Raw genomic sequence first — 12,930 nt, 5'->3', positions numbered from 1 at the left:
CCGCAATATCATTCACGCGATATTGTCTTACCACAATATCATTATATGTCAGTCTATCTGCCTGTTGGCGCGATAGCTCAAGCATAGATTATCAGATCAACGTGAAATCTTGTACATATACACGCATTCTGTTTAGGAATGGCACTAAATGATAACAGTTTGGTGGTTGTGGCCTAAATGATGCGTGATTAGATAATTTTCTGTTCAACATTATGCATTAGATTTGATAAATCTTGCTGTGGATAGTTATTATAGAAACATATGAAAGATTTCAATCTATTGGGGATTCATGACAATGACAAGGCTATTTCTTTATTTATAGTGAGGAACTTTCATAATCATGGGATATTTAACCACGGAAGGACCGACGATAGTTGATGAAACTTACTACATATATGGTAATTGCTAATTTGTACATTTCATGATATTTTTAAACTCTGTTTTAGGCCACCTTTTAATGGTGACTGCCACAATTTGGTGAGACTACAGATTTTGAGAATTACAACATACAGGTGAAGTGAAAGACAAATTGCAAGTTTAATTTCATATAATTGGTAATTTTCTTTTGTCTCTTGGATGGTTTCACCAAACCTGATGAATTTCATCATAACAGGACGTGGGTGTTTTGAAAGCCCTTTTTAAGTTTCATGGCTGTCAATCAGTCAGTCAGTCAGTCAGTCAGTCAGTCAGTCAGTAAGGTTAATTCATACAAAACGAATTGTCGCTATTTCTAAATTGCAAACCTTTGGATATAACGTCAGAGAAAACGAAACATGTCAATGTGCAGACGACAGCACACACGACATACACTGAAACGCGGGAGCATTTTCGTTAACGACTAGTTTGACATTTGAATATATTTTTCATGCAAACGTGAAAAAATGCTGACGCGGGCTAGTCCAGGTCTGATTGACCCTTGCATGGATGAGTAATTGTTTGGCCTTGGTAATAAAGCTATATAATGCTCCAAATTCAGCGCTGACGATATCGTATTGCCACCGCCCTCTACGGGCGGCATGTATCTGCAGGAAGTCAAAGGTTCAAAACTTTACAACTGTTCGTGTTACTGAGGTCAACAAAACGCCACTTCAATACGCGAAGTGGTTATTTCACACAACGACGTTTTATACTCAAATCAGGTAAGTCTATTTTTCTAATGTCAACCTTACTCAAAAGTTGAATCTGTACTTTGCAGAGATCAGGCCGGTTTTGAAATCAAAGGCAATTTACCATGACAACGGCGTTTAAAGTTGACAACGGAAATGCGGAAGTAAGATTACTATAGTCCATACTCGCACACTGTCTATGCCGACTGTCCAGCGTTCTGTAACTTTCAAACAGTACGGCCATTGTGCAATTTGTGGAGGCTTTGAAAAGACCGGGAGTCCTATTGAATGTATGCCGAGGTGAATAAGTAATGTTTGGCGGGGGTCGTGGTCGAAGGTCTTTGCCGATCAATGCAGAAGCGACCAATACAATATTAACGACATTTGGGGGCTATTACGGTACGCTAGTACTAGTAGTACAGCCCATGTAGTTGCCGGAGGTAGACATCAACCGAATTATTTATTGTGAGCAATATGGCCACAGAGTGCAATTGCATGTCGACAGATGCTAGACAGTTCCCTTGGCACCATGCCATGCTCATGACAATAATAGAGTGCGGATAGAATGCACTTGACCTGTTCCCTGTCCAGGATCCAGTTTCATAGTTGATATCGTCAAAACATGAACACCAAACAGGGGGAAATCAAAATTGGGTAAAGTAAACTTTGACACAACAAACTTGTCAGGTTTTGGCGTAGGGATGTCAAAGGAGTGATCACACAGTCTGGGGGAAACTAAGACGGTACAATGGGCTTTTAAAAATTGATGGCCGATTCGACTGTGTTACCTTGCCAAGATGACGGTATTATTACACAGCACGTACTGAGTCATATCAAACCTCACTTTAAAGGCGTCGTCGGAACAGCGCTGAAAGGTCGTATACGGGACCCGTACGACAAATGTAAACACTGTATCCAAGGTACGTTGGCGATTGATGAATGCTAAAACATGTTTGTCATAATGTACATCGTAAAATTTAAATTTTGCAGCTATGGTGACAAGATGTATCGTATATAATGTAATATCGTGCATGAAATATATTGTATAGAAGAAAATTGCACAGGCGCAGTTCCGACGACCCCGTCCCTTGCCCCATCCCCCCTCCCAGCAGCAGCTTCATCCAGTGTTTGTTGAAGTTTACAACTTAAAGTTTTGTAACTTTTGCCTTACCGCACTCCCTTAGTGTGTTGTCAAGCAATAAAGTGATCTAACAGCAATTCATAAAAAATCAAACGTAGTGCTAGTACTTTAAAGCTTCATAGTCATAACTTGGCTGATTTCCATCCTGTGGCTCTTTTTCATAAGATATAGTTTCTTCTTCTACTGAATTTTCATATCGAAGTAACGAGTGTCCACCAAACACAACCTGTATCGATTTTGTGTGATTTCCCATTTCACTATTGATAACAGAATGTTTGTCTGGACAAGGCATTGTGTTCGCGAGAGTAAAATTTTCACTTCGACACATTTTAAAGAATAGGAGACTCAGAAGAATATGTTCATATTTTTATAACGAAATTATGCAAATTATAATTTTACGATCAGTTGTTATCCTCCAGGGCAAGACACGTTGATTACCACGCTATGAAAACGAAAGAATATACCTTTCGAAAGCGTGAACATCAAAATGACCATTTTCATTTTCATCTTCAACAGGGTCTTCCAATGATAGGAGCTGACCGGAAATGACGTAGTCTTCAGTCGTTAAGAATCATGGGAAACGCATCTGGTAGAAAGGCTGAACAAAATATCAAAACTACAACAGAAATAGTCGAGAAGGTATCCGTCCTAGAAGGTAAGATGGCTATGAGGGCGCACTCTCCACAAACTGATTTCCGGATATATGACGTTGACTTCAATTGTAATTTTGACAAGACCCTCAAATAACCAAAATTTTGCCTGCAATTTGATAGGTGCGAATAGAATTTAAGGTGAATTTTGTGAAAAATCAATGTTACTTTTTTGCACGGTGATGTTGAACAAAAATACTACATTCTTGCTGCAAAGACTGTCAGAATGTCACCTTAATTTTGACAATTGGAAGGTGAACATACTTGATTCCTATTAGATTCAAAGTCACAAACTTTTCCATTCACTGTGAAGAAGCATTGACGAATTAGCTTGCTTCTTAGAGGCTCATAACTGAATAAGTACGTCCTATGCTTACGTATCGAGAAAATCACATATTCATATGACCGCCTTCGAATAGTGCAGACGATCGAACTTCGAAAAAGAGCTTCAGGTTCTTTTCAGATTCATACTTTTAGGATTGCGTTTATGTTTTCAGAGCCAGGGCCACCGAGGTTGCCAACAATCACATGCAAAACGTCAACGGAAATCACTCTCAAATGGGACGGAGGGCCGGGAGATGTCGGTGAATACGAGATATTCTACATTGATGAAGAGACAGGCGAAAAGAAACAAGCTGGCAGAGTGGACAGCGATACGTCCGAATTCACAATATCTAATCTCAAAAATGAAACCAGATACCAAATTGAACTGGTATCCGTTCACAGAGATTCCAAGAATCTGAAGAGTAAGCCAGCCACAGTGCAAACCAACACAGGTAAACTTTTATTTTTTTGCGCTTGCGTCTACATATTAAGCTCATATATCCAGTGAATATATAAACATATAGTCACGTCTTATTGGCCATATCACTTGTGATTAAAATACTTTACACTAAAACAAATATCACATGTCAATCACTACTGCAAACAAGAGTCGGTAGATCCTGATATAGACAAGTTCATTAGGTGAATCCAACTGTCGACTGGAACCACTGAAAGCTTGAAGATACTTCATCCGAAACGAAGGAGTTTCTACTACAATTTTCAAAGCTCTTTTATTTGCAGTTGGATAGTTATAGGTTAGGATGGTGTAATTAAGAAACACGACGCTTTCTTGCGCCTATTTTATTGCATGTTATTTAAGGATCATTCTAGAGCTACATTTATTTTATGGAAGACGTTTTCGTTTTAAAAAAAGTTAATATGAGTCATTACTGGTAGAAAAAAAACATGTTAGATTCTTTCGATTATTCTTTCACTGTCGTGTTCATATTATATGTCGATTGCAAGTTTATGCTCTATTGTCTAAAGCACGTTTTAAACTGCCAAAATTTTTGTTTGTCAAAACAGCATCTATATATGTAAACTGCGCTGTTGTTATTTACATTTGAATTCTGGTGTGCACCAAAATTCACTTACAATAATAATGCAGTTTAGTTTAGTTTATCGCAACATGCGTAGGGAGTAGATAAAGGAACCGTGGTTTTTAGTAAAAACAAACTCACCAAAAGTTACAGCTTTTAGCCCTTTGAGACCGAGGCTGAGAAAGTTTTGTTGCATTCGTTAGTCGCGTTCATGTTAGAAGAGTATGAGTATAAGCCAGCCATCCAAAGTACTGGTATGTTGTTGTCATGTAACATGTCTTCAGTCTGGCTAGGTTTCCTGAGAGTACTGATAATACATCGTTATTTGAGTTAATAACCTTTTGATGCGACGGCCACGATTCGCAATTTCAGATCTGACCCCTACATGACCTTTCGCTATTATAATCCATCGTTCTCAGTACTAAATGCAAGATTTGCTCGAAAAGTATGCTGTCATACGTCTATTATACGTTATACATTAGTATTTAAGTACGGGATTAAGAGGGTATTATTTACCCTTCATAGTGTCCACTCGAATGTACTAGGATTTCAGTAACGTAAGTTACTGAAATGTCTGTGTGTGTTTTTCAAGTTCCAAAATGAATTAATTTCATAAATGATAAATATTATTGAATGCCATTTCTTGTGATGGTGGTTTTAAATATCGGGCCGAGATACTAGACTCCCCTTGAATGAAGACTATTTTTGATGAACAAATTTGTATGATGTTTAATCGACAGAACCGGCAACTGGCGAAGCTTCAGCGAGGGAAAGTTCAGGCGAACAGATATCGAGCATCCCCGTAGACCCTAGAAGTCAGGAATATGACGGTAAGATGCTTTAAATTGACGTCTCAACGCACATGTATAATCGACACTAATTATTTCCATGGCGTTGACATCGTATCCCAATGTGCTTGGTGACATATCACTTTTGAAAATAGGGAAAGTAGACACTCCAGAAAAATTGTTATGTAGCACGTATGTTTAAGGAGGAATTGTGTTACGGGCACTCTATTTTGTAGATTGCGCATATATACAGAAATATAATCATATTTCAGTTTGGAATTCCAAGCTCATTGTATACTACTGTATCTGTAAGCAGAGATGTGATTGGTCGGTAGTTTCTACTGGCACTTTATACTTGCCGCTCGAGGGCGTATTGTATTATCGCCTTCCATATATGGCGATCAGTGCGACTATGTATTGCGTCACGTCAATTAAGAATTGAGAGAGGTAAATCTTTGTGATGTTTGTTGCAGACAAAATGACACGAGTTGAACGAATGTTACTGGAAGGAAACAGAAGCTCGTCGAGAAGCAGCGATGACCTTATCGAAGAGCTAGATTATTTCGGCAAAGTTCCTCCGCCACCGTTACCGGAACATAATTTGAAACGTAAGCTAGGCCGTCTCAATCGCGTTATGTTGTCAGCATTTGTTTTTGAATATTAATATTGTATTTGAATACGGTGATCAACGTTGAAAATTTCTGCTGACAGTTATACAATCCCTTTTATTTACCGGGACAATACATTCCCTATAATGCGTTTGAGTCTGTCTATTCGGCGTACTCAGGCCCGGCAAAAGTATAGAAGTATATAGAATGCCTGGCCATGTTAAAAGAATGTATCACACGGAATTGCCCGGTCATTGGCTGAGACAGGAAGTTAGCTATAATCTGAGAACTACTTACAAATTCAACTTCTAACTTATATAATTATCTTCATTCGAACTTTACTTTAGATCTGGTTTCATGGCCAAGAGCTATAACCGACTTTGAAATTTAGTATTTATTTCGCCTTCCAGAACCCTATATGCCGGGACCACTCCATATTAAAGAAGTTACAAGTACCTCGGCAACTTTTGCGTGGAGTCCCGCCGTCGGCGAGTTTGATAATTACTGCATTTCTTATAGAAGTCCTGGCATTAAAGAGGTGGAGGAATATTACGCGGATCCCGGTGAAGAGAGATACAAGCTGAAGGATTTGACGCCCAATACACAGTACACCGTTTACGTGAAACCTGTATGTTGGGATAAGGATGTGAAAGTGAAAAACATTTCAGCTCATTTTGTGACAGGTAAATAAAACATTATATCATCAATATATAAGTGCAATATATAGAGGTGGGCGCATCCGCTGGTCCATGTACCTACAACACTGTTACCCCCTCGGCCTCCCCAAATAAAAGAAGAAGAAAAGAAAAAAGGAAGGAAAAATATTGCATAGACCGTTGAATTTGCCGACTGACCATTCAATGTTTGTGAACTTGCATGATTAAGAGCGTGTGCAAGACTAGCAAACTAGATTGCGGGAATGCTGGTCGTACACTGGTGCTGGTCAAGGGGGTACAAATACGGATCAGATCAACTTGTTCCTGAAGCACAGTATTCGAAATCAATAACCAACGCAAGCATTATGCATGGCAGGTTGTCTCAGCGAATCGACCGTCAAAATGCGTGATTGAATTATTGCTCGGTTTACAAAGCAGAAAGTGATTTTTAGTCTATCAAACATCGATATTGCATTGTCCGTCTCTCGCATGGAAAGTTTGATGTGTAATTGAAGTGTGGTCTATCAGTAGATTTATCAATATCGGCAGGGGACTGTTACAATTTCACAGTAGACCTCCGCAAGATGCCCTACTTAGTAAGTTAGTAGTTTACTCACATACTGAAATACATTCGTTGTAATATATGAACAAATATCAAGGGCAAACATAAGTGAGGTTTCGCCTGTGCCGCCGGCACCGTTGATGCTAATGGCACAAGGTACAAGTATGACAATGTTGTTGAAAGTTTTAGCTTGCACAACATTGTCTAGTTTTAATTTCTGTCAGTTTTTCACCATTCTTGACTCGCATTCTTAGCATATCAAAGGGAATCTGTAGCAGATGAGAGACAAGACACCAATGGGCCTAAACCACATAACAGGAGCAGCGATGGTAAGAAAGGTAGGTGTTAGTTTCCCATAAATTTTTATACCTGCACCACAGTTTATGCACCATCCTCATCTTCCCTCGAAATGATGGAATTACTACACAGTCGCGTCACCCAGATATTTCATGAAAAGGAAGTATTTACTTGGAGAAGAACAGCATATATGTGAGAGTATTGCATATGAACAACGCCCCCTACATGTAGGTTAAAATCTCATTTATTTTGATAGTTTTATTTTGCACAATCACCGAGTGTGCCATGTAGCGAATATTATCTGCAAGCGGAAGATATATTTTCGTATGAGTCATTATAACCGCTCGCATCGAAATCGAAACGACATCACCCATGTTTTGTGTTCGATGGTTTCACCTTTTCTCAACCAACATTTGGTATAACCTTGCCGTGTACACTGTTGTAAGGGCAGCATAACTTGACGACACAGACTATGACTCCCGTTCTTTCCCCAGATACCTACATCGATGGAGGAATAGCAACAGAAAACGTAACGGATACGTCACTCACGGTGACGTGGGATGCTGCCATTGGTCGTTTTGATGGTTACCGGATTTCCGTAAGGGGACCCAACGGCGAAGACGTCGGCATCGAGGCCGTGCCAGCAGACATAACGGAATTCCACATCGAAGACTTAGAGCCCGATGTCCGATACACCGTCACTATCAAACCAACTCGTGGGAATAAAGTCGTTGGTGAACAAGTTTCAGCTGACATCATGACAGGTCCGTTTATTTATTACTTGCTTTATTAAATTATTAATTTACGCATGTGTCTTTATTTCAGATATTTTCAATTTTTGAGCAAACAAACACACGGTTTGTCTTGTGCTGAAAGAATTATCACATTGAGGGGAATAAAAATGCAGTGCGACTCTGTAAAAAAACCCAAGGAAATGGTATCATGAGAGAGTAGATCACCGCTTTTCCTCTTTGCACCATTTTATCCTGAAAAGATGCCTTAAAACTAGTTCATGGATATTTAAAATCTATAGAATTAGTGTCACGCGTGGCACGTTTTGGCACACCGGCTTGCGCGAAAATAGAGAGCTTAAAGGAAATACCACAAATTGACTAGTATAAAACACTCCATATTCATCAACAAAAATAATAAAAGACATACCCTCTAGGATGATGTAGAATTGTAAAACCACCGAGTTCCTTTAATATGGGGGTCATGCATCTGATGTAAATAAAGAAAGCGTCTGCTGAAGTACACAAACTCGAGGGGGTTCTAGGCTTCTGATCAATCGAAAAATAATATCAATGTTGTTCGATCATATTTTCATAGATGGTCTGTACGAGGAGAAGAAATTACTCGAGAAACACATAACGAAAACTAGGAGAAGCGAAGACTTTGCTTTCAAGGTGGACATAGATCGCGAGGAGCCGATTTTCGACCAGTGCGCCGATTTGTACAAACCCGAGAAGAGCGAGGACAAAGATAGATTTCGCAGTCGCCCAGACATCACCTTCAAGGAGTCACCGGAAACTCTGAATATAGGGGGACCTGCTCGTGAATTTTTCACCTTGCTTGTTCACAGCGTAGCAGGTGGCTACACTGCCGACAACGCTCACTTATTATTTGAAGGACAGGACGACCATAAAGTACCCATCCACGATCAGCTGGCCTTAGACAAGGAACTATTCGTTATTTGTGGAAGAATGGTTCAACATTCCATAATATGGGGAGGGCCGGGCCTTGTTGGACTTGCGCAGCCCGTCAAGGATTACGTCAGGACAGGAGACGAGTTTGTCATTTGTAGCATCGATGATATTCCTGACACGGATATACGGGAAAAGTTACAAGAGGTTGGTTTGTAAAATCGTCAGACGATTTGTTATCGTCTTTGACCGTCGATGACCTGAAACGGTTCTTATAAATTTTGGCATAAAACGTCGTATGTAGTGGCCGGTGACTGCTTTGTCAGAACCACTAACTCTCAAGATGAAAGTTAGTATTTTTCGGAATCACAGAAATTGCTTCACAATCAATCACTGTTTTCCTGTTTTTGATGGAAAATGTCGAACTTCACCGTGTCAGCTTTGACAGCACAGAGAAGTCTAGTAAGAGTGACTAATAGTAGCTGTAACGTTATAATTGTTTTGTCATATAAAACTTTTCTTCTTATCCCGAAAGTGGTTAACTGATTATCATTGACATGAATGGATTATTTCCAACAACCACTCAGCTTCACAATAGATCTAGTTTCAGACTCCTTAAGTTGCTGTTAATAAATAAAATCTACCGATTATATATGACCTTCCTAGCCGCTCTACATTACCAGAAATACAAGGTATTGGCCTGAAACAGTGTACCGGGAAAATGCCTTGTTGCATTGTCATAAATTGAATTCAGGTACGGACTAAAATTAAGATGCCAACCGTTACATGAGTCATTATACACGTACAGACTTTGTTGACTAATTGAACAGTGACAAAACACTGAGGAGTTCGACATAATTTTGGGATAAGAACAAGAAAGATTTTTACAAACGAAAACAAATATTGGGAAAAACACCGAAAATTATAGGTAAGAAACTTCAAGGAAACAAAACACATTTGTCATTATATAATTATTATATCTGATAGGTAAGGGACTGCCAGCCTGGGGACATCAAGAATCTTAGAACGGATCTGACCGTGGTCGAAATGATGGGTAACGCTGGATTTGGCAACAGGCAACTGACCAAGGACAATCGTGACATTGTCGTGCAAGATATCTTATTGTACTACGTCATCCGAAAACGACAAAAGCAACTAAATCAGTTCCGAAGAGGCATAAATTGTCTTTCCTTAATCAAGGTTGGTTACTAAAAAAATTGTTCATGGCATATGTTTCTTTTTTGTTTGTTTGTTTTTTAGAGTTTCTCATCCTTTAGAACATGGCCACTGAATTATGATGTCGGGAAAGTCAACACATTTGCATTGGCAAGAGTGGATGCGCAATTCAATGACGTCACTGTAGAAATCCATGACGTGTGTCGTCTCGCGCTCACGTTAATGTAAATTCTTGGTTTTAATACTTTGGTTACACCTTCGTTATACATATGTTGTGCCCTGGAATGTGATGAAGTTGACCTTGAAGCACGAATTACAATTAAATGTAATTAGAAATTTTATTGTCTATTATTATATGGTTCCCTACCTTTTATCAAGTTTAAGCAGCTAGGATATAATACTATAATCAATATTAATTTATATGTAAATTTAATCTTAAACCCTGAGACCCCTTGACTTCTGTACAATTTGAACATTCACTTACAACTGAGTGCATCATGAAAATATTTTCTTGTAGCTTTTACAGAAACATGAACAGATAACGGACGTGATTTTCCCTAAAGAAGCAGATTCAAAACCAAAATTTTGTCTCTTGTGCCCTTTGTTAAAATTTGGATACCAAACGACGGAGGGAAAGAAGGAAGCGAAGAAGTATTTTCTAAAGTACCTTCGAGAATGCGAGGAAAGGCAAGAACAAATAGGTAAAGTATGTATGTATGTATGTATGTATGTATGTATGTATGTATGTTTGTATGTACGTTTTTATGCGTATGTATGTATGTATGTATGTGTGTGTGTGTATGTATGTATGTATGTATGTATGTATGTATGTATGTATGTATGTATGTATTGTATGTATGTATGTATGTATGTATGTATGTATGTATGTATGTTTGTATGTACGTTTTTATGCGTATGTATGTATGTATGTATGTGTGTGTGTGTGTTGTATTTATAGATATGTAATATATTGGTATTGTCAAGCGATTTCGTCGCTGAACTGACGGTAATGCTCGACAACAGTAAACAGAGATAAATGATGATTTTCCATACATGTACTATGTCATGCAATAATAGCTTCCCAATATTTTTTCGTTGATTTCACAATTTTGACTGATATCTTCTTGTATGTTCTTCACTTCCGTTTCAGAGGAAGGCCAAAATCCAGTCACCCTGGAAAGAGTTCTTATGTTCATCACAGGCTGTACCATGCTACCTCCAAAATCATACGGTGATATCCTTGTGGAATTCCTGGAGAAAGGATTGGCCAGATCGAACACCTGCTTCAAAGAAATCCTTATCCCAGCGCAACACAGAAACTATGACGATTTCAAAAGTGCGATGGACGAATCCATCGTACAGGGGGAGTTAGGGGGTTTCTCGCGGTTGTAGATGTCAATATTTAGTTTCTGTATTGTTACCTGTTGATTCGCATATATAGATGATTAAGAGTCGTCATCGTCGTCGTCGCCATCATCATCTTGACTACTATCATCATTATTATCATATCATCATCATAATAATCATCATTATCGTCGTCATCATCAACATATATCTGTTCTACTTCCTGCTGGACAATTTGCAATGTGAAAGTAAAACTCAAGTTTGGCGAGGAGATCTGTTCCTGGATAGCCTAATTGATGAATGACAAATCTCACGGTATCTGTTGTCTACGTACAGTCTAATAACTCTGTTTTAAAGGCATGGTTCAGGCGTCAGATTGTTTTGCCAGGAAATTAACTTACTAGATTACAATTTCAATGGAAAACAAATTTCCATGACACCTCCATAATACTCTTACAGACCAGAACGAACTCGATCCCTGGGATCGTATCCACTACCTATAAGAGCTAGAAATGCTAACTTTTGATAATTTCTTCACCATTTTTGTTTTGAATGTCTACCACAATTTCTTGTTCTACTCCCCAAAGCATGTTGATATACACAGTATTCAGCTTGTCAACTCAGCATGTACATTTGTAAACTGCATTGTTATTGTTGACAAGTGAATTATGGTCCGAACTAGAATCCAAATGTAATCAATAACAATTCATTTTACACTTATAGATGCTAAGTTAGCAAGCTAAATAATGGGAGTTTCAACATTGTTTGGGAGTAGAATAAGAAGTTGCAATTGACATACAAAATAAAAATAATGAAAAAAAATCATCAAAAGTTAGTATTACTGGCCTCTAACTGTGCCGTAGGTATCGTAGGCTGTAAGTGCTTGGGTTCAGATAGTTCAACAAGTATATTTTCATTTAGAGCAAAAATTTCTGTTTAAAGAGGAGACACTACATCGTCATCGTCGTCACCTTCACCTAAAGACCCCACTTCATTATCAGATTTATTAAACAGGAAATTTATTTTGTTGATAAATATTTAAATGGAGAACAAAACACCGACAAAGTGGGAACGAGCATTTTACACTATCCACTAATGTAGGGACCAGGGATTGAGAAGGATGCATAATCATCGAGATCATGTTCGTTCACTGTTGTGGATTTGACAGTGAACTAGTTTCTCAACCCTGAATATCAACTTATATGCGAGTAATACGTTTGTATACTAGAAAGTGACGTGTATGTATATCGCACTATAGAAATATGCGATTTCCTATCTTTTAAAGATTTCGTCAAAGAATTGAAAAGAGTTTCAGAAAAGACGCAAGTCTGTGTTGCCACAGTCTAAGTACGCGCACGTCTAGGCAAAAATCATTGCTTTGAAAATACAGATAAAGATAAAAACTGAAATTATAAGATTAATATTATCACTTGTAAAATTGTACATACAAAAATTAATATATACAATACCAATTAAGCATTAACGACTTACTCCAATCCGAATAAGAAATACGGCAAGAAAATATTTTGTATTATTGTCATATTTATGTAGATGCATTTTGCACAAATATCAATAAAGGATACAAATGAAACAAA

General features: G+C 38.3%; 1 protein-coding gene across 2 annotated transcripts; it reads left to right on the top strand.

Moving 5' to 3' along the window:
• The first annotated feature begins 1,015 nt into the window (after window positions 1-1,015).
• On the top strand, window positions 1,016-12,930 carry LOC139114750 (uncharacterized). 2 transcript variants are annotated; one of them, XM_070676648.1, is made up of 13 exons: window positions 1,051-1,139; window positions 1,958-2,026; window positions 2,764-2,902; window positions 3,395-3,673; window positions 5,002-5,091; window positions 5,523-5,657; window positions 6,068-6,340; window positions 7,130-7,213; window positions 7,667-7,936; window positions 8,502-9,022; window positions 9,803-10,015; window positions 10,509-10,692; window positions 11,142-12,930. In XM_070676648.1, exons 3-13 carry the CDS (start codon window positions 2,821-2,823, stop codon window positions 11,381-11,383), a joined length of 2,373 nt encoding a protein of 790 aa, XP_070532749.1. In that variant the 5' UTR covers window positions 1,051-1,139; window positions 1,958-2,026; window positions 2,764-2,820; the 3' UTR covers window positions 11,384-12,930. The 2 variants fall into 2 exon arrangements, with proteins under 2 accessions (XP_070532740.1, XP_070532749.1); XM_070676639.1 differs by lacking the exon at window positions 1,958-2,026 and having other exon boundaries at window positions 1,016-1,139.

The sequence above is a fragment of the Ptychodera flava genome, chromosome 2 (genome assembly GCF_041260155.1).
Source record: "Ptychodera flava strain L36383 chromosome 2, AS_Pfla_20210202, whole genome shotgun sequence".
Classification (NCBI taxonomy): domain Eukaryota; kingdom Metazoa; phylum Hemichordata; class Enteropneusta; family Ptychoderidae; genus Ptychodera; species Ptychodera flava.
This window is presented reverse-complemented; position numbering and strand designations above follow the sequence as displayed.

Bases quoted from the DNA above. Each gene is read 5' to 3' on its own strand.
- LOC139114750 (XM_070676639.1), top strand. From the start codon at position 2,821: ATGGGAAACGCATCTGGTAGAAAGGCTGAACAAAATATCAAAACTACA. The intron at 2,903-3,394 runs GTAAGATGGCTA...TTATGTTTTCAG, and splicing joins GAAGGTATCCGTCCTAGAAG to AGCCAGGGCCACCGAGGTTG. The intron at 7,214-7,666 runs GTAGGTGTTAGT...TTCTTTCCCCAG, and splicing joins GAGCAGCGATGGTAAGAAAG to ATACCTACATCGATGGAGGA.